This window comes from Salmo trutta, chromosome 25 (genome assembly GCF_901001165.1).
Source record: "Salmo trutta chromosome 25, fSalTru1.1, whole genome shotgun sequence".
Lineage (NCBI taxonomy): Eukaryota > Metazoa > Chordata > Actinopteri > Salmoniformes > Salmonidae > Salmo > Salmo trutta.
This window is the reverse complement of record NC_042981.1, coordinates 36020121-36044712: the sequence shown is the minus strand read 5'-3', so window position 1 is coordinate 36044712 and position 24592 is coordinate 36020121. Positions and strand designations below refer to the sequence as shown.

At 41.9% G+C, this 24592-nt stretch overlaps 1 protein-coding gene across 1 annotated transcript in view; it reads left to right on the top strand.

Moving 5' to 3' along the window:
- The first annotated feature begins 6625 nt into the window (after positions 1-6625).
- Positions 6626-24592, top strand: part of LOC115162503 (frizzled-3) — a 40456-nt gene continuing 22489 nt past the window's right edge. The window contains exons 1-2 of the mRNA XM_029713859.1: positions 6626-6752; positions 8950-9586. Coding sequence (XP_029569719.1) covers positions 9347-9586 — 240 coding nt within the window. The 5' untranslated portion in view covers positions 6626-6752; positions 8950-9346. The remainder of the gene's footprint in view (positions 6753-8949; positions 9587-24592) is intronic.

Below are 24592 nucleotides of genomic sequence, written 5' to 3'. Positions count from 1 at the left end.
ATCGACCGATATTTTTTTTATTTATTTTTTATTTTTATTTGTAATAATGACAATTACAACAATACTGAATGAACACTTATTTTAACTTAATATAATACATCAATAAAATCAATTTAGCCTCAAATAAATAAGGAAACATGTTCAATTTGGTTTAAATAATGCAAAAACAAAGTGTTGGAGAAGAAAGTAAAAGTGCAATATGTGCCATGTAAGAAAGCTAACGTTTAAGTTCCTTGCTCAGAACATGAGAACATATGAAAGCTGGTGGTTCCTTTTAACATGAGTCTTCAATATTCCCAGGTAAGAAGTTTTAGGTTGTAGTTATTATAGGACTATTTCTCTCTATACGATTTGTATTTCATATACCTTTGACTATTGGATGTTCTTATAGGCACTTTGGTATTGCCAGTGTAACAGTATAGCTTCCGTCCCTCTCCTCGCTCCCACCTGGGCTCGAACCAGGAACACATCGACAACAGCCACCCTCAAAGCAGCGTTACCCATGCAGAGCAAGGGGAACAACTACTCCAAGTCTCAGAGCGAGTGACGTTTGAAACGCTATTAGCGCGCACCCCGCTAACTAGCTAGCCATTTCACATGGGTTACACCAGTCTAATCTCGGGAGTTGATAGGCTTGAAGTCCTAAACAGCGCAATGCTTGAAGCATTGCGAAGAGCTGCTGGCAAAACGCACGAAAGTGCTGTTTGAATGAATGCTTACGAGCCTGCTGGTGCCTACCATCGCTCAGTCAGACTGCTCTATCAAATCATAGACTTAATTATAATATAATAACACACAGAAATACGAGCCTTAGGTCATTAATATGGTCGAATCCGGAAACTATCACGTTTATTCTTTCAGTGAAATACGGAACCGTTCCGTATTTTATCTAACAGGTGGCATCCATAAGTCTAAATATTCCTGTTACATTGCACAACCTTCAATGTCATGTCATAAGTACATAAAATTCTGGCAAATTAGTTCGCAACAAGCCAGGCGGCCCAAACTGTTGCATATACCCTGACTCTGCGTGCAATGAACGCAAGAGAAGTGACAAAATTTCACCTGGTTAATATTGCCTGCTAACCTGGATTTCTTTTAGCTAAATATGCAGGTTTAAAAATATATACTTCTGTGTATTGATTTTAAGAAAGGCATTGATGTTTATGGTTAGGTACATTCGTGCAACGATTGTGCTTTTTTCACAAATGCGCTTTTGTTAAATCATCCCCCGTTTGGCGAAGTTGGCTGTCTTTGTTAGGAAGAAATAGTCTTCACATCGAGCCAGGCGGCCCAAACTGCTGCATATACCCTGACTCTGTTGCAAGAGAAATGACACATTTTTCCTAGTTAAAAGAAATTCATGTTAGCAGGCAATATTAACTAAATATGCAGGTTTAAAAATATATACTTGTGTATTGATTTTAAGGCATTGATGTTTATGGTTAGGTACACGTTGGAGCAACGTGTACCTAAGCGATTATATGCAACGCAGGACAGGCTAGATAAACTAGTAATATCATCAACCATGTGTAGTTAACTAGTGATTATGATTGATTGATTGTTTTTTATAAGATAAGTTTAATGCTAGCTAGCAACTTACCTTGGCTTCTTACTGCATTCCCATAACAGGCAGGCTCCTCGTGGAGTGCAATGTAAAGCATGTGGTTAGAGAGTTGGACTAGTTAACCGTAAGGTTGCAAGATTGAATCCCCGAGCTGACAAGGTTCAAATCTGTCGTTCTGCCCCTGAACAAGGCAGTTAACCCACCGTTCCTAGGCCGTCATTGAAAATAAGAATGTGTTCTTAACTGACTTGCCTAGTTAAATAAAGGTGTGAAAAAAATGATTATAATAATTATAATAATCTGCCAAATCAGTGTCCAAAAATACAGATTTCTGATTGTTATGAAAACTTGAAATCGTCCCTAATTAATCGGCCATTCCAATTAATCGGTCGACCTCTAGTCTCGGTATTTGTTCACGTCTGCTGAGAATGTCAATCCTCCCCTTGATCTGCCAACAACATTTCACAAATGCAAAATGACAAACGCCTTTAGTGTAGAGATTATTCATGGGATCAATATCCTCGTTTATAGTATTCCGCTATGATCATGGAAATGATTGTATTTAATCACATTTGGCATTTATCATGCTTCATGCTCTGTTATTCAGGCTTGATTTTAATGGCTGGGTGTTATGCCTAAAAATCCTATCTGCATTTTTTTCTGACTTATGGGTAATTCATGATTTGCTTTGTTGTACAATTAAAGGTCAAATACACTGCATTTCAAACAGTCAGCAAAAATCTAATGAATTCAGGGCTTGTGAAGTTATACCTAGGCTAAATATAAGCCTTCCACAACCACAAGACCCACTAATATAGTTTAACCTGCTTTTTGCAGTAATCGCTGATCTGGCTTTGTAGTCTGTCTATGAAAATGCCCTATTTGTTACAAAGTTAACCCGAACCATGCATAATGCACATTCACTTATAATGACTAACTTCTTGTAGCAGGCATTATAGAAAATTAACACTTGTCTCATAAACAATCTCTCAAGCACAAGCCCACGTGCTACTGAGTAACCAGCTAATCTTTATATTTCAAGTTTAGCCAACTTGGATCTATTTGCTAACAAAGTAGAACATTTTGTACTACCTTGTTATGAACACACCCTTCTGTCCATCTCCCAGCTGTTTGAATGGCATGCTAGCCTGTCAGATATTGAAATCAAGTGGTTTACCTTATTTCTCAAAATGAGAATGAAAATTATTGCACATTTATAAAACAGACTAGACAGCTAGTATAACAGTCGTTGGCTAAAATGCTGCTGGAGGCACGTGGTACTGCAATGCAGCGCATGACAAACTGAGCATTCATTTTCTAAAATTGATACTCCTGTTTTAGTAGTCTGCTCTCATGCAATTTGAGGAGTTGAGACATGAAAGGGTATCTTTAGAGGTTAACTTATCCTCTATTACAGTAAAAAATAATTTCTCAATGTCTTTCGGTGTCCATATGACTGATTCTGTTGGACCAAACCTCAAATGCAAATAGTGACTAGCAAGTTGAAACCACTTGTCAGAGAGTGAATGAAGTTCTCTCATCTTTGTTGTTGTGAGTGGCAGGGAGAGGGGCTTGGTGTGTGTGTGTGTGTGTAAATGTTAAGGTACACAGTCACAGCAGATGGAGCGAAGAAAACAAGACCAAAAAAGCAAGAGAACAAGCGGACATAAACGCTCATAAAAACTAAAAATAAACATGATACTTTTTGCGATACAGGCATTTGGAATATCGCGCAAAAACACTAATTTGAATTAATTCAATATAATCGCCCAGCCCAACTTGATATATGTAGGAATATAGCAATAGCCTGCCCGAGAAGGGCTCTGTGATTCAATATCAACCGTCTTGAATTGCATCCTCTCCTATCCCCCAGTTTTTTTCCCTGATGGTGCATATGAAGGAAAGGAAACGGGGAGAGGAAACCACTTTAGAGTACTGAGACGCGCCCTGAGTTTGTTTCAGGCGTAGCTGGGGTGGGCTCACATTCCCCAACACCAGGCAGAAGCGATCAGCTCAGCGCTGATGCGGTTAATCTGGGGCTGGGTTAAATCGAGCAGGGTGTAATCTTTGCTTGCAAGGCTAATCCCCCCAAACCGAGGGGAAAATCAATATTGACATAAGGAGGTGACTGACACTATAAAGCGGGTTACCTGTGCGTGCCCGGCTGAAGGTTGTCCCTCCAGGGCTGCATGTTGTTGATACTACAGTAGTACTGCAATGTGGCTTTGGAGTGATAAGTTAATGTAAGGCTACTCATCAAGATGAACTGGATTTCAGAGTTTGAACCCTGGTAGATTGTCTGGATTGTGCTCTATCAGAATGTGGTTCATTAATGTTTTGTGTATAAGAGTTGGGTCAATATCCTATTTATTCAGTAAATGAAGTTAATTTCAATTAAGTTTTAATTTCATTTCACCTCTTGAAATAAACTGAATTGATCTACATTTAATGATGTAAGTTGAAGTCGGAAGTTTACATACACCTTAGCCAAATGCATTTAAACTCAGTTCCCAGTCTTAAGCCAGTTAGGATCACCACTTTATTTTAAGAATGTGAAATGTCAGAATAATAGTAGTGAGAATTATTTATTTCAGCTTTTATTTCTTCCATCACATTCCCTGTGGGTCAGAAGTTGACATACACTCAATTAGTATTTGGTAGCACTGCCTTTAAATTGTTTAACTTGGGTCAAACGTTTGGCGGTAGCCTTCCACAAGCTTCCCACAATAAGTTGGGTGAATTTTAGCCCATTCCTCCTGACAGAGCTGGTGTAACTGAGTCAGGTTTGTAGGCCTCCTTGCTCACACGGGCTTTTTCAGTTCTGCCCACAAATGTTCTATATGATTGAGGTCAGGTCTTTGTGACGGCCACTCCAATACCTTGACTTTGTTGTCCTTAAGCCATTTTGCAACAACTTTGGAAGTATGCTTGGGTCATTGTCCATTTGGAAGACTCATTTGCGACCAAGCTTTAACTTCCTGACTGATGTCTTGAGATGTTGCTTCAATATATCCACATAATTTTCCTACCTCATGATGCCATCTATTTTGTGAAGTGCAGCAAAGCACCCCCACAACATGATGCTGCCACCCCCGTGCTTCACAGTTGGGATGGTGTTTCCTACGGCTTGCAAGCGTCCCCCTTTTTCCTCCAAACATAACGATGGTCATAATTGCCAAACAGTTCTATTTGTTTCATCAGACCAGAGGACATTTCTCCAAAAAGTACAATCTTTGTCCCCATGTGCAGTTGCAAACCATAGTCTGGCTTTTTAATGATGGTTTTGGAGCAGTGGCTTCTTCCTTGCTGTGCGGCCTTTCAGGTTATGTCGATATAGGACTCGTTTTACTGTGGATATAGATGCTTTTGTACCTGTTTCCTCCAACATCTTCACAAGGTCTTTTGCTGTTCTGGGATTGATTTGCACTTTTCGCACCAAAGTACGTTCATCTCCAGGAGACAGAACGCGTCTCCTTCCTGAGCGGTATGACGGCTGCGTGGTCCCATGGTGTTTATACTTGCGTACTATTGTTTGTACAGATGAACGTGGTACCTTCAGGCGTTTGGAAATTGTTCCCAAGGATGAACCAGACTTGTGGAGGTCTACAATTTATTTTCTGAGGTCTTGGCTGATTTCTTTTGATTTTCAAGTGATGTCAAGCGAAAAGGCAATGAGTTTGAAGGTAGGCCTTGAAATACATCCACAGGTACACCTCCAATTGACTCAAATTATGTCAATTAGCCTATCAGAAGCTTCTAAAGCCATGACATTTTTCTGGAATTTTCCAAGCTGTTTAAAGGCACAGTCAACTTGGTGTATGTAAAAATCTGACCCACTGGAATTGTGATACAGTGAGTTATAAGTGAAATAATCTGTCTGTAAACAATTGTTGGAAAAATTACTATTGTCATGCACAAAGTAGACGTCCTAACCGACTTGCCAAAACTATAGTTTAACAAGAAATTTGAGGAGTTGTTGAAAAACGAGTTGTAATGACTCCAACCTAAGTGTATGTAAACTTCCGACTTCAACTGTATGATGGTTTTTGGTTTCCTGAGGTTTTTGTACCAGAAGTTGCATCAGCTTTGTTTTTGTTGATTTTATGTCACACTGATCAATGTGTTCAAAGTGTTTTATATAAATAAATATATTAAATCTGCTTCAAATGAAATGTTTACTATTTGACTAATCATTGCTATCCTCAGAATTCCTTGACTGGGAAGAAATGCACAGCACAATCTCACACACACATCACTAGTGATGGGGGGGGGATTGTTACTGTTACATATCGGGATATTATTTTTGATGATTTATGGTATTGTTTTGACTATTTTTCACAAATTTTTATTTTAGCACTAGTTGGCTATACCCACATCAAAACTCCAGTATTTTTCATTCATAGCTTTTTCTCCATCTTTTTACAAAGGAAGACTATTTGTTTTCAGCACTTTTAGTTCCATGTCTGATCAACACTTAAATTACGGCTCTTTCTTCTCCCAAACATCCGGTGAGCTATATGTTTGGAACATCGAAAAATCAGTATTGAATCGCAATACATATAGAATCATGAGAATCGCAATACATATCATATCGGTACCAAAGTATCTTAATAATATATCGTGAGGTCCCTGGCAATCCCCAGCCCTACACATCACGAGTTTCCATCATAGGCTGCCTATTGTTGAGTAGGCTTACAACTGCAATAGATAAATACAAATCATATTGTGGGCTTTAGGCCTACTCACATATTTTACCTAAGGTGTGCTCTCCACATTACTGTTTGTTTACCTTACACTGAGTGTTGGCATTGGGGTGATGGCTGTAGGGGATGGGAATTTTCATCTCTATTCTGCAGCCTATTATGCAACCATGAATAAATGCACAGTATGTATATATATATATATATATATATATATATATATGTGACATTGGACATGATGTTAATTATATTTCGCTATGATATATAATCAATTTAACTGATTGATGATCATCTTGCATAATGCAATCAGTTGGCTGTTATTGCGTTGCGCGCTCTCACTCAAAGCGCGCGTCCGAGAATAGGTAATTGAATGGATTCACAAGCACAGCAGCAGCGACAGAGAGAGCGAGGTGCTTGTGTGTGTATTGTAACTGGAAGAAACAGCGGCGTAGAGCACTGCGGATCAAGCATAATTCAAATTGAAGGTGAAGTTTAGCTTTTTCTATTTGTGTGCAAACGGGCTTGAAAAAAATACATGTTTCTACGAAGCGTTTGTAACACTGACTGACAATTATTTTAATTTTGGAGGTACAGTAGCGACACGTTTTAATAACTGCTACAACGTCACCGTATCACGTTTGCGAGTTAGGTCTCGTATACAATGTAAGAATTACGAAAACAATTATTTAATTCCTATCAAAAAATAATTGGTAGCGTTAGCTCAGCTAGCGAACGGTAGGTGTTCGACTCGAGACACGTCGGTGAACGAGCCTTTGGGTCAGGAGATTGTCAGAATTGTCTTGGGGCTAGCAGGGATGTTTTTGACTAGATAGAAAAACAATGTTCCACTGTATGGTTGTATTTTGTTGGTATTAACCGGCGTATCTAACGTTACATGATTATACACTCACTGAGGTTGCGTTATATAGATATACCGTTTTAAATTGCATTTCTTTGCGACACCAGTGACATAGTAATATCAACCCGCGATACGTAACATTACGAGAGCATGTTAGTTGCCCGGCCAACCTCTCACAACCGTGCGGCTAGGGGGATGGTCGGCATCTATGGTCCGTTTGCAGGGGTTCAATTCTACTGAAAATAGTGTAAATTCAAGACGAGGATGCATGCTTTGCTAGGCATAATAGATTGACTCGACTGGAAGGGCGTGTGCGCAGCTGTTTAGTAGCAAATAAACGCCCCACAAACAAGGTTGTACCGCAAAAATGAATATAAATTGCTCTGTATAGAAACCACTGGCGACTGACACCTACAGGCCTGTATACCTAGGTGTGTGTCGTAGACCTATTGGACAGTATCATGTTGAAAATGTAATTAAGTGCCAGTAATCCAATCCTGATAAATGTATTTCCTAATAAATCACTGAGTGTACAAAACATTAAGAACACCTTCCTATTATTGAGTTGCCGTTCTTGACACACGCTGGTGTGCCTTGCACCTACACTACCATACCCCTGTCAAAGGCACTTAATTTATTTATTTCACCTTTATTTAACCAGGTAGGCCAATCGAGAACAAGTTCTCATTTACAACTGCGACCTGGCCAAGATGAAGCAAAGCAGTGCGACAAAAACAAAGTTACATGGGACAAACAATCGTACAGTCAATAACACAATAGAAAAATCTGTATACAGTGTGTACAAATGAGGTAAGGCAATAAATAGGCCAATAGTGGTGAAGCACTTACAATTTAGCAATTTACACTGGAGTGATATCTTTGCAGGTAGAAATACTGGTGTGCAAAAGAGCAGAAAAACAGAACAAATATGGGGATGAGGTATGTAGGTAGTTGGATGGGCTATTTACAGATGGGCTGTGTACAGCTGCAGCGATCGGTAAGCTGCTCTGACAGCTGACACTTAAAGTGATGGAGATATAAGTCTCCAACTAAAGTGATTTTTGCAATTCGTTCCAGTCATTGGCAGCAGAGAACTGGAAGGAAAGGCGGCCAAAGCAGGTGTTGGCTTTGGGGATGACCAGTGAAATATACCTGCTGGAGCGTGTGCTACGGGTGGGTGTTGCTATGGTGACCAGTGAGCTGAGATAAGGCGGAGCTTTACCTAGCAAGGACTTATAGATGACCTACAGCCAGTGGGTTTTGCGACGAATATGTAGCGAGGACCAGCCAACGAGAGCATACAGGTTGCAGTGGTGGGTAGTATATGGGGCTTTGGTGACAAATCTTTTCTTGCCCATTCACCCTCTGAATTGGCACACCTACACATGTTGCACGGCTTAATTATTATTATTTTTTTTACCCATCTACACTGATTTGAAGTGGATTTAACATGTGACATCAATAAGGCATCATAGACTGACCAGGTGAATCCAGGTGAAAGCTATGTCATGGAAAGAGCAGGTGTTCCTAATGTTTTGTACACTCAGTTTATGTAAGCATATGTGTAACTGTTTTCACCCTTATCAATAACCTAGAAGTAGCTTAGATGTTTCAATTGAAAATGTAATACATAATGTAATATAAGTGACTGTAATAACTACAGCATTAAGTCTATTGAATCAGATATGTTGAAGATCTATTGGGACTTGTGTAAATGAGAGGTGGGGTTGCTGTTTTTCAACTCCCTGGCTCTTGTCACTTCTACACATTTAGAGGACTTTCTTGCCACTTGTCTTACCACTCTTTTGTATTTGAACTTGTAGGTCTTGCTTGACGTGTTACTCGGCCGTTGGCCGTTCTTTGAAGAAACACTGAAGACTTTCAATAGGCAGTTTCTCATTTTCTTTGGAGAGAAGGACAGAGGACCATAGCTGTGCTGGAGGTGGGGGGAGGAGACGGTGGAACATCTAGGCTGATGATCTCAGCCCTCCAGCGGGTACAGACTCAGCCAGAGAGGGCCTGGAGGGGAGAGGCTGGCTGTGTGGATCCCGTAGCCAGGCAGGGTGCATTCTCTGGGGGATGGAAGCAGCAGGACTCCCCTGTGAGCTCCACAGATCTCCAGGGTATAATTGTGGAGAAGAATAATAGCCCCGCTGTTCTCTAATCCCTCATCTCCTCTCTTCATCCCTCTCTCCCCCTTCCCTGCTTTGTGAATTGAGGATGAGAGTGAGGTGGGACTCACACAGAGACAGGGTCATGTCTAGGTCGTTCTTCCTCCTCTTCCTCTGGTCCCTCTGCTCACCCTGTCTGTCTATCCATGCGGAGACAGCAGAGAGCCATAGTATGTTTACCTGTGAGCCAATAGGACTACGGATGTGCCAGGACCTGCCTTACAACACCACCTTCATGCCCAACCTCCTCAACCACTACGACCAGCAGACGGCCGCGCTCGCCATGGAGGTACTGACTATAGCTGTGTGTGTGTGTGCTTTGCTGTTGCTCCAAAGGGATCCTGTTTTGTGAATGGAGAGTGACATGAGGTTGTAAGTCGAGCGTTTGGGCTGACATAGAAACCAACCGACTCAGGTTACTGGCTGTTCTCTCCTTCTCTTTTGTGACAGTCTTCAGAATGAATGAGCAAGGATAGGTTGTTAACGTCAGCAGGTTACTGGCCTTACTGCTCATTATTTCTCAGCATATTTCTAGGCTGACATATTTTAGTTTTGTAATAGTTTTGTCTGTCTGCTGTGGCTTGGAGGGCATGTCAGGCACTATTTTCTGATTTGATGACTCATGTTTGCATCATCTGCTCGTCATTCCGTTTAGAGAGCCATTACAGTATGTTAACGTGATAGCGTACGGTTATATCTCCAGCCTTTTAATCATGCCCTCATCTGTTTTGTTACCCATTGCCTTAGTACACGTGTATAGCTCCCAAAAACCATCTACCTGTAGCTCTTCATCTTTGGCCTTCTTATATGGCCTCTCAATAAATCTAGTTGTAGCATGATGAGGATGACCGTAACTCATATTTTGCTGCAGTGGACCAGTTATGGAAATGGATTATGAATGAAGTGTAAAAGCCCAATCTGGTACAGAAATTCCCACAACAGCTGTTCCTCATCTTCAGATTATTTTGCCCACATCAGAATCAGCCGGAACCATCACGGGAAAAAAAAAAAAAAACATGCTGTGCTTTTCTGCTTATTCAATCATTGAGCAATTTTTGTTGAATTTTATCAACATGTATTTATGTGAGGATTTTAAATAGACATCTGTTGTTGAACTTTATTTAACCTAGTAAAGAAGTAACCTGAGCCCTACCCTTCAGCCCCGGAAGGCAGCTTTACAAAATGCAGTTGTTGCAACAGGAGGAGCAGCAATGTGAGACTGTGCTACTTCTCACTCCCAGTCACTCTGGCAGCATCGGTGGAGGGGCTCTGGTTGGGAGAATCCGCAAAGGAAATTGAATAATATCCTTCACCGGACACTGGCTATACCCGCTCTGATTCATTGCATGTGTGGAAAATGATGCCCCGTACTTTATCTATGCTTCTGTGTTAGTCTAAGTAATGCCTCTTGCCGCAGGAAGCTGCTTCATCATGTTTTACATGAACAACAACAGTCATTAGCAGGCAGGATAATCCATAGTGACTCCTAGCCGACACATAGCCTGGGCTCGCTCTCTCTCTCTCACTCACTCACTCACTCACTCACTCACTCACTCACTCACTCACTCACTCACTCACTCACTCACACACAGAGCCCAGTCAGTAGCACATGGTTTTCCCTAAGGGGACTGAGCCCTGTTGTTACCCGCACCATGCTTCAGTATTACCATGCCTCAGCCATCTGGACAGAACATCATTTCAGCTGTAAACCAACCTACTGTATTTTCCTATGTGCGCATGCGTTTCTGTGTGTGGCTGGCTTATATCTGTCTTACAAAACCCAGTGTAAGCCCTCTGCCTTTAGTGAACCTCATCCAATTACTGCAACAGAAAGCATGTTATATCAAGTAGAGCTGTAGCCCTGGCTGGTACAGGGCTACTTTTATGTTTCTATGAGGCCCTGGTACTGTGCTGTTTCCTGTGTGATTGACAACGGGTCCAATGGTGCCAGCTGACATTATTCACCAGTGCTAACTAGCCACTAATCTGCCCCACCGCCCCACAATGGAACGATTGATTCTCAGCGCAGAATGATTCTCCCTCACCCGATACTGCAGTCAATTAAGCCTGGGGGGGAAGGAGATGGGAGGGAAAGGGCTATAGAGAAAGGGGGAAAGAGTGTGTGAATGGGCAAATGAGCTCTTGAGTCACAACAGAGCACCCAATGTAAGCACCCACAAAACTCCCCCCCGTCACACACATGATGACATCACTCTGGAGCTGGTCTGGTCTGACAGTTTTAATAAGTATATTTAATGAGTAATAATGGAGTGGCACCCCCTTTCCCCTCTAATAATAACCCTGTACAAGAGAGGTAGGTGAGACCTGAGCTAAGGAATTCACTACCTGAAAGAGAGGGCAGGAGGTAGGATGGAAGAGCAGGAGAGTATGTGTGTGTTTTAATGTAAGGGAGTGGGTGAGTGGGATTGAAAGAGAAAATGTCTCAGACTCTGGAAGAGAGAGCAGTGTGTGTGGGAGGTCTGTCTCTACCAGGGCCCCATGGTGTTCTTTTCTGCGTTTGTCTCTCTCCCAGCATGGGATCCTGGCTGTCTCTCAGCCCCAGACTCGACTATGCTGATTTAATCCACTACACTAAAACCTGGGACCACCACTGGGCCATCACGTCCTCCAAAACACACAGACACAATGTTACTGGGCCCTGTTGGTTGGCACGGCTGCCGATGAATTGGGTGATTACGCCATTCAAAGTCTGTCGGCGAAAAGAAGGGAAGCCTTTAGTATTTAGTCTTAAAAGCCGTAATTATTTTGCTGGTTCTATAGAGCGTTGTTGAAATGCAGAGAAACAATCAGAATAGCAAAGCATTTCCACCCACAGCCTTCACCGGAGACAGACAGTTTGGTGGGATAACGCCAGGTAGCCTAGCATAGTGAGGGGAGTAGTCTATCCATCTATACTGTGTAGGCTAGTAGTAACTTAATGCTAGCTGGTAGCTATATCCAATATGGTGACTTATCCCCTGTCGGCAGAGTGCCAAGTGCTGCTAAGTGCAGAGTAGAGCTGAGCAGCCCCCTGTTAAAAAGCATGCATGTATGTATGGATAACCTACAGTGCATTCGGAAAGTATTCAGTCCTGTTGACATTTTCCACGTTTTGTTACAGCCTTATTATTACATTGTTCCCCCCCCCCCCCCCCCATCAATCTACACACAACACCCCATAATGACGAAGCAAAAACCATTTGCAAACATTTCTAAACCTGCTTTCGCTTTGTCATTATGAGGTATTGTGTATAGATTGATGAGGGGGAGGGCAATGTTATGTTATAGCCTTGTTATTACGATGTGGAAAAAGTCAAGGAGTCTGAATACTTTCCGAATGCACTGTGTGTGTATATGTATGTGTACACACGTGCGCGCACACATACTACTATTCAAAAGTTTGGGGTCACTTAGAAATGTCCTTGTTTTTGAAAGAAAAGTACCTTTGTCCATTAAAATAACACAATTTATCAGAAATACAGTGTAGACATTGTTAATGTTGTAAGTGACTATTGTAGCTGGAAACGGCAGATTTTCTATGGAATATCTACATCTACACAGAGGCCCATTATCAGCAACCATCACTCCTGTGTTCCAATGGCACGTTGTGTTAGCTAATCCAAGTTTATCATTTTAAAAGGCTAATTAAAAGGCTAATTGATCATTTGAAAACCCTTTTGCAATTATGTTAGCACAGCTTTAAACTGTTGTTCTGATTAAAGAAGCAATGAAACTGGCCTTCTTTAGACTAATTGAGTTTCTGGAGCATCAGCATTTGTGGGTTTGATTACAGGCTTAAAATGGCCAGAAACAAAGACCTTTCTTCTGAAACTCATCAGTCTGTTCTTGTTCTGAGAAATGAAGGCTATTCCATGCGTGAAATTGCCAAGAAACTGAAGATATCGTACAACGCTGTGTACTATTCCCTTCACAGAACAGTGCAAACTGGCTCTAACCAGAATAGAAAGAGTGGGTGGCCCCGGTGCCCAACTGAGCAAGAGGACAAGTACATTAGTGTCTAGTTTGAGAAACAGATACCTCACAAGTCCTCAACTGGCAGCTTCATTAAATAGTACCCGCAAAACACCAGTCTCAACGTCAACAGTGAAGAGGTGACTCCGGGATGCTGGTCTTCTCCTACACCTCCCCTCTACCTTTTGCATGCCTCTCCTAGGGAAACTGTTAGAGGCATCAGGAATGCCTATGTCTCCTTCATGCTTGTCGTCTGTGCAACTTGAGACAGCGGATGGATTATAATCACTTACAATGTATGACATATCCTTCACATTTAGTGGTGCTGTCACACTGGCCATCTAATTCAACTATTTGGTTGTTGACCGGGTGTACACCGCAATAGTGTCGCAAATATAGAGTAATCTAGGGGTTCGACATACTATGGTTACACATATGGTTAACATAATATAATTTATGCAGCCTTGAAAGGCAGGCATCAACATGGCCGAACGAGAGGCTGCCAGCAATATATAGAAATCGCTTTCTATGGGTACAAATCGCTTTCTACCGTGATAACTTTTTTCTTGTCGTCAAATCCCTGCCAAAGTCAGGTGACCTAAGCGCTTCCAAATATGGAGTTGCAGGTTTGCCATACCTGTCATGTTTGAGCATATCTCTCCTATGTACAAAACTTTATGGCAGTCATTTTACTTAAGGCCCTCGATTTACAAATACAAATCAAAAGCTGTTTGTTTGTGGATAGTGATTTACATTTGTGGATTGGTGATTTACATTTGGCATGATATTGATCCCATACATGTAGGAGTTGTGATGGTGCTTTGCTGGTGAAACTGTCAGTGATTTTATTTACAATCCAAGGCACACTTAACCAGCATGGCTACCACAGCATTCTGCAGCGATTCGCCATCCCATCTGGCTTAGTTCCACTATCATTTGTTTTTCAACAGGACAATGACCCAACACACCTCCAGGCTGTGTAAGGGCTATTTGATCAAGGAGGAGAGTGATGAAGTGCTGCATCAGATGACCTGGCCTCCACAATCACCTGACCGCAACCTAATTTGAGATGGTTTGGGATGAGTTTGACCGCAGAGTTAAGGAAAAGCAGCCAACAAGTGCTCAGCATATGTGGGAACTCCTTCAAGACTGTTGGAAAAGCATTCCAGGTGAAGTTGGTTGAAAGAATGCCAAATGTGCAAAGCTGTCATCAAGGCAAAGGGTGGCTACTTCAAAGAATCTCAAATATAATATATATATTTAGATTTGTTTAACACTTTATTTGGGTTACTACATGATCGTTTTGTAGAAAATAGTAAAAAACAAAAACCTTTCAATGAGTAGATGTGTCCAAACTTTGGAACACAATGCAAAACTCCTCAATGCAGCTCTAGTCTGAGGAGAATGACGCTGTTATAGAAAATGCTAAGAGGGGGTAAATGGTTCATTTTGGTGTCGCAGTTTTATGTTCGAATCTTCAATGATCAAGGTCAGGATCTTTAAAAGGTAGGCTAATCATAGATCTGTGCTTAGTGGCCGCTTCTATGTTGTATTGACTGTTATATAAGACCATTGTAACATAGGGGGAGTAGTTGATATGAGTCTTACATAACAGAATGGTGTATGATGTAGCCCAGATTAGGGCTGGCACAATTACTGTGTAATCATGTTACCGACGATTATGGATGAATACTGTCTTGAAAATAAAATCAGTCATAATAAGTCACTGTTTAAAAAATATATATATATTTAACTGAAGACTGGACGGCCGGGCATTTGTGCGGTTGAGTTAGTTTCCGAGGTAACATGGACTCTTTACAACGTGATGAAACAGAAACAAGCAAGGTGTTGTAGCAAATGAGTCTTTGGTTGCCTAGGCAACGCCCCCTCTCCCTGCAGCAGCAGCACACGTAGTCGAGAGGAGAAAATGTGTCTTTTTAAAATTCAAAACTATTATAAGGGTGACCTCGGTCATTTCGCTGACCAATAACCGTCATCCAAAATTCCATGACTAACAGCTTAGCCCAGATGGCGGTGTGCTGTGGCAGAAGCTGTGTGGGTGGAAGTTGTGATTGAGTGAGTCTCTGGGTGTGACTGTGGAGGGATGGTACTCATTGTGTGCTGTGGTGTATACACACTCAAATGGACGAAACAGGCCACTTCTTTATAGCCATCTTTCTCGCTCTCTGACCATCTATCCTTCCGTAGGAACAGGTTTTGATTGCCTCTCGTGTGTGTGTGTGTGTGTGCGCACATTTGTGCCCTCTGACCTCCAACAGGATGAGGACCATCAGAAGCCTCATTGTCAGATTGGTCTGTTTTCCCCTCATCACCTGTTACCATGGTACCCAGGGAGGAAATGCAGAGTGATGAATGCTGAGAGGGGAGGGAGTGAGGAGAAGAGATGTGATAAGAGGGATAGAGATGTGGAGGGATGGAGAGGAAGGGTAGAAAATGTATGTATGGGAATGCCAGGAATAGATGAGACAGAGGAGGGTAAGTGGTCATGTGCTGGAATGCCAGGAACTGCTCTTGTCTGATCTGGACTGGGTGAAGGAGGAATGAATGAATGAATGAATAAATCAAATGAATAAATGACTTGGAAAGAGGGAGTGTGGGAGAGGGCTGTCTATTATTCCCTCTTTTCAGAAGAGAGGAGTGCAGATTAAGGAGAGAAGTGCTTGTCCTCCTGCTCTATTCACGGCCAGCTCACTCTTTCTCTGGAACGCGTGAGAGCGGAAGGAGAGGGGCGGCCCATGGACAATAAGGTTAAGGAACGAGAGCAAAAATGATTGGAGAATGGAAATGGTTGCTGGAATGGGAGGGAGAAGGAAACGTTGCTGAAGGGTTTGGGTGATGGAGAGAGGAAATGAGTGACCAAGAGATGCAGCTGTAGGGTACGGGTGATGAAGAGATGGACAGATGAAATGGGGATGTGATGGATGGAGAGGGTAAGAAAGGCGATAGAGAATGGGTGATGGAGAAAGGGCTGACAGTGTTTGACACTGTTTGGGCTGCAGGCTGGAATAGAGGTTTATATAACTCCCACAAAATGTCTGAGTAAGAGTGTGGCTTTCTTTTTAAAAAGGTGTATTGGCCTTTAAAGATGCCGTCCGCAAGTTCTCTGTCCCCTGTGGCAACGAGAGACCACAAACACAGCTGACCCAAAAACTAAGCTTTTTAGACACTACTAATTGAACCCATTTGTCGTCTTGGGTTTTACAGGCAGGCACACTCCTCATTCCTCCAGTAGTGTCAGTAGACGTTTTCTAAACGAAAATCAAATCAAACCTGCTATGTACTGTGCCTTTTTAACGTTGCAGTAATGTGGCTCATTAGTATCTAACTCCAGTAAGCTCTCTCTGTCAGAGCGGGTGGTCTCAGCTGTAACTCAGACCCCGTGGTCTTAAACCGTGTGTGTTCGCGTGTGCCTGTGTGTGAGCCCCAGCACCATGTGATTGCGGTCTGTGTGTTAGTGCTCAGTTAGTATCTGAAGTGTGAGCTGTCACCTTCACCAGAGTGGCGTGAAAGGTAAACATTTTTAAAATAATAATTAGGGCACAGTAAGACCAGTCACCTGACCACTGGGCCATAGTAGAGGGATAATCACACTGCTAATGACAGCTTTAGGAAGTGAGCTGCTGTGTGTGTGTTGGGGGGGGGGGTCTCTGGCAGGGACAGTGCTCGGTCGGACAGAGGATGCAGGTTCTCACATTCTAAACACTCCAATACCTTTGACTCTCTAATCCACAGGGAAACTGCCATTCTTTTATCTCTTTCACTCCTTCATGTTCTTCTTTAAGCCAGATGCATTATACAGAGTTTTTGCAGAATTGGCAAACTGGCTTTCCTACTGTCACCCGAATCTTCAATGCATGCACACACGCACTGCTCCCTGAGACCCACTTGTGCAGCTTATTTTTCACTATCTGTGGCCAGAAGCCCCACCCTACCTCTTAAAGCGTCAGCATGCTTCAGTTCGGCTGTCGCCTAGCCGTACACTGCTAGTCGAACCAAACTAGTGTGCTCGCATACTCCCTTAAAAGATCTTTGCTTGATAAATGAGAAAAAAGCAGCAATAGTACCATTTGTCCATTTTGAGACGCCATAGCCAGTATACATTTCCTCAAAGTCAGAATTAATCTACACAGTACTAAAATATGAACGCAACAATATTAATAATAGCCATATTTTTTTACTACCGGTCAAGTTTTAGAACGTCTACTCATTCAAGGGTATTTCTATATTTTTACAATTTTCTGCATTGTAGAATAATAGTGAAGACATCAACTATGAAATAACACATATGGAATCATGTAGTAACCAAAAAAGTGTTAAACAAATCAAAATATATTTGACATTCTTCAAATAGCGACCCTTTGCCTTGACAGCTTTGCACACTCTTGGCATTCTCTCAACCAGCTTTACCTGGAATGTTTTTCCAATAGTCTTGAAGGAGCTCCCACGTATGCTGAGCACTTGTTGGTTGCTTTTCCTTCACTCTGCGGTCCAACTCACCCCAAACCACCTCAATTTGGTGGAGGCCAGGTCATCTGATGCAGCACTCCATCACTCTCCTTCTTGGTAAAATAGCCCTTACACAGCCTGGAGGTGTGTTGGGTCATTGTCCTGTTGAAAAACAAATGATAGTCCCACTAAGCCCAAACCAGATGGAATGGTGTATGGCTGCAGAATGTTGTGATAGCCATGCTGGTTAAGTGTGCCTTGAATTCTAAATAAATCACAGTGTCACCAGCAAAGCACCCCCACACCATAACACCACCTCCTCCATGCTTTACAGTGGGAAATACACACGCAGAGATCATCCATTCACCCACACTGTGTCTCACAAAGACACGGCGGTTGGAACCAGAAATCTCAAATTTGGACAGATTTCCATCGGTTTAATATCCATTGCTCAGGTTTCTTGGCCCAAGCAAGTCTCTTCTTATTGGTGTCCTTTTAATAGTGGTTTCTTAGCAGCAATTTGACCATGAAGGCCTGACTCAGTCTCCACTGAACAGTTGACGTCTGTTACTTAAACTCTAATGTTTCCCTCGATCTTGACTAGTCTCCCAGTCCCTGCCGCTGAAAAACATCCCGACAGTATGATGCTGCCACCACCATGCTTCACCGTATGGATGGTGCCAGTGTTCCTCCGGACGTGACGCTTGGCATTCAGTCCAAATCTTTTCATCAGACCAGAGAATCTTGTTTCTCATGGTCTGAGAGTCCTTTAGGTGCCTTTTGGCAATCTCCAAGTGGGCTGTCATGTCTTTTACTCAGGAGTGGCTTCAGTCTGGCCCCTCTACCATAAAGGGCTGATTGGTGGAGTGCTGATGAGATGGAAGAACCTTCCAGAAGGACAACCATTTCCACAGAGGAACTCTGAAGCTCTGTCAGGGTGACCATCGGGTTCTTGGTAACCTCCCTGACCAAGGCCCTTCTCCTCCGATTACTCAGTTTGGCTGGGTGGTCAGCTCTAGGAAGAGTCTAGGTGGTTCCAAACTTCTATTTAAGAACGATGGAGGCCACTGTGTTCTTGGGGACCTTCAATACTGCAGAATATTTTTGCTACCCTTCCCCAGATCTGTGCCTCGACACAATCCTATCTCAGATCTCTAAGGACAATTCCTTCGACCTCATGGCTTGTTTTTTTTCTCTGACATACACGGTCAACTGGGATGTTATTTTGACCGGTATCTTTCCAAATCATGTCCAATCCATTTAATTTACAACAGGTAGACTCCATTCAAGTTGTAGAAACATCTCAAGGATGATCAATGGAAACAGGATGCAGCTGAGCTCAATTTCGAGTCTCATAGCAAAGGGTCTGAATGCTTATGTAAATAAGGTTTTTGTTTTATTTTTATACATTTGCAAAGATTTCTACAAACCTGTTTTCACTTTGTCATTATGGGGTATTGTTTGTAGATTGAGAGGGAAATATTATTTAATCCATTTTTGAATAAGGCTGTAATGTAACAAAATTTGGAAAAAGGGAAGGGGTCTGAATACTTTCCAAACACACGGTGTCTATACACTACCTTTCAAAAGTTTGGGTCACTAAGAATTGTCCTTGTTTTCCATGAAAACATACATGAAATGAGTTGCAAAATTAATAGGAAACGTTGACAAGGTTTTAAATAAATAAAAAATGAAATTTTCCTTTACTTTCGTCAACGAATCCTCCACTTGCAGCAATTACAGCCTTGCGGACCTTTTGGCATTTTAGTTGTCAATTTGTCGAGGTAATCTGAAGAGATTTCACCCCATGCTTCCTGAAGCACCTCCCAAAAGTTGGATTGGTTTGATGTGTACTTCTTATGTACCATACGGTCAAGCTCAATAGGGTTGAGATCCGGTGACTGTGCTGGCCACTCCATTATAGACAGAATACCAGCTGACTGCTTCTTCCCTAAATAATTTATTGCATTGTTTGGTGCTGTGCTTTGGGTCATTGTCCTGTTGTAGGAGGAAGTAGGCTCCAATGAAGCGCCGTCCACAGGGTATGGCGTTGCAAAATGGAGTGATAGCCTTCCTTCTTCAAGATCCCTTTTACCCTGTACATATCTTCTACTTTACCACCACCAAAGCACCCCCAGACCATCACATTGCCTCCACCATGCTTGACAGATGGTGTCTTCATTTTTTTCTGCACCTCAAATGTTGTTCTTTGTGATCCGAAACACCTCAAACTTGGATTTGTCTATCCAGTAACATTTTTTCCAATCTTCCCATGTCCAGTGTCTGTGTTCTTTTGCAACTCTGCCTAGAAGGCCAGCATCCCGGAGTCGCCTTTTCACTGTTGATGTTGAGACTGGTGTTTTGCAGGTACTATTTAACCTCTTACATCTAGACGTTCCGCTAGCGGAACACCTGCTCCAATATCCAATGACGGGCGTGCCGCGAAATACAAACTCTTCGAAAATCCAAAAACTTCAATTTTTCAAACATATGACTATTTTAAAGACAAGACTCTCCTTTATCTAACCACACTGTCCGATTTTAAAAAAGGCTTTACAGCGAAAGCAAAACATTAGATTATGTCAGCAGAGTACCCAGCCAGAAATAATCAGACACCCATTTTTCAAGCTAGCATATAATGTCACAAAAAACAAAACCACAGCTAAATGCAGCACTAACCTTTGATCTTCATCAGATGACACTCCTAGGACATTATGTTATATAATAAATGCATGTTTTGTTCAATCAAGTTCATATTTATATCAAAAAACAGCTTTTTACATTAGCATGTGACGTTCAGAACTAGCATTCCCACCGAACACTTCGGGTGAATTTACTAAATTACTCACGATAAACGTTCACAAAAAACGTAATTATTTTAAGAATTATAGATACAGAACTCCTTTATGCAATCGCGGTGTCGGATTTTAAAATAGCTTTTCGGTGAAAGCACATTTTGCAATATTCTGAGTAGATAGCCCGGCCATCATGGCTAGCTATTTTGACACCCACCAAGTTTGGTACTCACCAAACTCAGATTTACTATAAGAAAAATTGGATTACCTTTGCTGTTCTTCATCAGAATGCACTCCCAGGACTTCTACTTCATCACCCAATGTTGTTTTGGTTCCAAATAATCCATAGTTATATCCAAATAGCGGCGTTTTGTTGTGTGTTCAAGACACTATCTGAAGGGTGACGCGCGTATCGTGACAAAATTTCAAAATATTCCATTACCGTACTTCAAAGCATGTCAAACGCTGTTTAAAATCAATTTTTATGCGATTTTTCTCGTAAAAAAAAAGCAATAATATTCCGACCGGGAGTCTTTTTCGTTCAAAGACTGAAAATGTAAACATGGAGTCGTCTCGTGCACGCGCGCACCAGTCTCATTGTTCTCAGATCGACCACTTACCAAATGCGCTACTGTTTTTCAGCCAGAGACAGCAGAGTCATCATTCAACGTTCTGCCGCCTTCTGAGAGCCTATGGGAGCATTAGAAATTGTCACGTTACAGCAAAGATCCCCTGTTTTGGATAGAGATGGCAAAGAAATGGTCAGACAGGGTACTTCCTGTATAGAATCTTCTCAGGTTTTGGCCTGCCATTTGAGTTCTGTTATACTCAGACACCATTCAAACTGTTTTAGAAACTTTGGAGTGTTTTCTATCCAAAGCTAATAATTATATGCATTTTCTAGTTTCTGGGCAGGAGTAATAACCAGATTAAACCGGGTACGTTTTTTATCCGGCCGTGAAAATACTGCCCCCTATCCATAACAAGTTAATGAGGCTGCCAGTTGACGACTCTGTTGTGCACCGGGGCTTCCCGCTCGTCTTTTCTATTCTGGTTAGAGACAGTTTGCCCTCTTCTGTGAAGGGAGTAGTACACAGCGTTGTACGATATCTTCAGTTTCTTGACAATTTCTCACATGGAATATCCTTCATTTCTCAGAACAAGAATAGACTGAGTTTCAGAAGAAATGTATTTTTGTTTCTGGCCTGTTTTAGCCTGTAATCGAACCCACAAATGCTGATGCTCCAGATACTCAATGAGTCTAAAGAGGGCCAATTTTATTGCTTCTTTAATTCGAACAACAGTTTAAAGCTGTGCTAACATAATTGCAAAAGGATTTTCTCATGATCATTAGCCTTTTTTGAATGATAAACTTGGGTTAGCTAACACAACGTGCCATTGGAACACAGGAGTGATGGTTGCTGATAATGGGCCTCTGTACGCCTATGGAGATATTCCATAAAATAATCTCCCGTTTCCAGCAACTATAGTCATTTATATCATTAACAATGTCTATACAGTACATTATTTCTGATCTAACAGCTTGGAAAATTCCAGAAAATGTCATGGCTTTAGAAGCTTCTCATAGGCTGATCATTTGAGTCAGCCTATCAGGCTGAGGTGTACCTGTGGATGTATTTCAAGGCCTACCTTCAAACACAGTGCCTCTTTGCTTGACATCATGGGAAACTCAAAAGAAATCAGCCAAGACCTCAGGAAACAAAATTGTAGACCTTCACAAGTCTGGTTCATCTTTGGGAGCAATTTCCAAACGCCTGAAGGTACCACGCTCATCTGTACAAACAATAGTACGCAAGTATAAACATCATGGGACCACGCAGCCGTCATACCGCTCAGGAAGGAGACGTGTTCTGTCTCCTAGATATGAATGTACTTTGGTGCAAAAAGTGCAAATCAATCCCAGAACAACAGCAAAGGACCTTGTGAAGATGCTGGAGGAAACAGGTACAAAAGTATCTATATCCACAGTAAAACGAGTCCTATATCGACAACCTGAAAGGCCGCTCAGCAAGGAAGAAGCCACTGCTCCATAACCGCCATTAAAAAAAGCCAGACTATGGTTTGCAACTGCACATGTGGACAAAGATCGTACTTTTTGGAGAAATGTCCTCTGGTCTGATGAAACAAAAATAGAACTGTTTGGCCATAATGACCATTATGTTTGGAGGAAAAAGGGGGAGGCTTGCAAGCCGAAGGAACACCATCCCAACCGTGAAGCACGGGGGTGGCAGCATCATGTTGTGGGGGTGCTTTGCTGCAGGAGGGACTGGTGCACTTCACAAAATAGATGGCGTCATGAGGAAGGAAAATTATGTGGATATATTGAAGCAACATCTCAAGACATCAGTCAGGAAGTTAAAGCTTGGTCGCAAATGGCTCTTCCAAATGGACAATGACCCCAAGCGTACTTCCAAAGTTGTGGCAAAATGGCTTAAGGACAACAATGTCAAGGTATTGAAGTGGCCAGCACAACTCCCTGACCTCAATCCTATAGAAAATTTGTGGGCAGAACTGAAAAAGCCCATGCGAGCAAGGAGGCCTACAAACCTGACTCCATTACACCAGCTCTGTCAGGAGGAATGGGCCAAAATTCACCCAACTTATTGTGGGAAGCTTGTGGAAGGCTTCCCAAAACGATTGACCCAAGTTAAACAATTTAAAGGCAACGCTACCAAATACTAATTGAGTGTGTGTAAACTTCTTACCCACTGGGAATATGATGAAATAAATTAAATCTGAAATAAATAATTCTCTCTATTATTCTGACATTTCACATTCTTAAAATAAAGTGGTGATCCTAACTGACCTAAAACAGGGAGTTGTTACTAGGATTAAATGCCAGGAATTGTGAATAACTGAGTTTAAATGTATTTGGCTAAGGTGTATGTAAACTTCAGACTTCAACTGTATGTACAAACACACAGTGGGAAGAAAAAGTATGTGAACCCTTTGGAAATAGCTGGATTTCTGCATAAATTGGTCATCAAATTACACGTTTTCATGTCTTTATTGAACACACCGTGTAAACATTCACAGTGCAGGGTGGAGAAAGTGTGAACCCATTTTTTTATTTAATATAACTGGTTGGCCCTACTTTGGCAGCAATAACCTTAACCAAATGTGTTCTGTAGTTGCGGGTTAAACCTGCACAATGGTCAGTAGGAATTTTGGACCATTCCTGTTTCAGTTCAGCAATATTCTTGGGATGTCTGGTGTGTACTGCTTTCTTGAGGTCATGCCATAGCATCTCAATCAGGTTGAGGTCAGGACTCTGACTGGGCCACTCCAGAAGGTGTATTCTCTTCTGTTGAAGCCATTCTGTTTTTGATTTACTTCCGTGTTTTGGGTCGTTGTCCTGTTGCATCAACCAACTTCTGTTGAGCTTCAATTGGCGAACAGATAGCCTAACATTCTCCTGCAAAATGTCTTGATGAAGACATTTATCTTGGGGTGGCATAGTGGTTAGAGTGTTGGGCCAGTAACTGAAAGGTTGCTAGATCGAATCCTAGAGCTGACAATGTAAACATCTGTCGTTCTGCCCCTGAACATGGCAGTTAACCCACTGTTCCTAGGCCGTCATTGTAAATAAGAATTTGTTCTTAACTCACTTGCCTAGTTAGGTTAAATAAAAAGTTTTAAAAATACACTTTAATTTTTCCTTTGACGATAGCAAGCTGTCCAGGCCCTGAGGTAGCAAAGCAGCCTCAAACCATGATGCTCCCTCTACCATACTTTACAGTTGGGATGAGGTTTTGATGTTGGTGTGCCGTACTTTTATTTATTATTATTTTTGTCTTTTTTTTTCACACACAGGGTTGTGTTCCTTCCAAACAACTCAAATGTAGTTTAATCTGTCCACAAAAGATTTTGCCAGTAGCGCTGTGGAACATGCAGGTGCACTTTTGCAAACTTCAGATGTGCAGCAATGTTTTTTTTTGGACAGCAGTGGCTTCTTCCGTGGAACACGCTTCTTCCCATGAACACCATTCTTGTTTAGTGTTTTACGTATTATAGACTGGTCAACAGATGTTAACATGTTC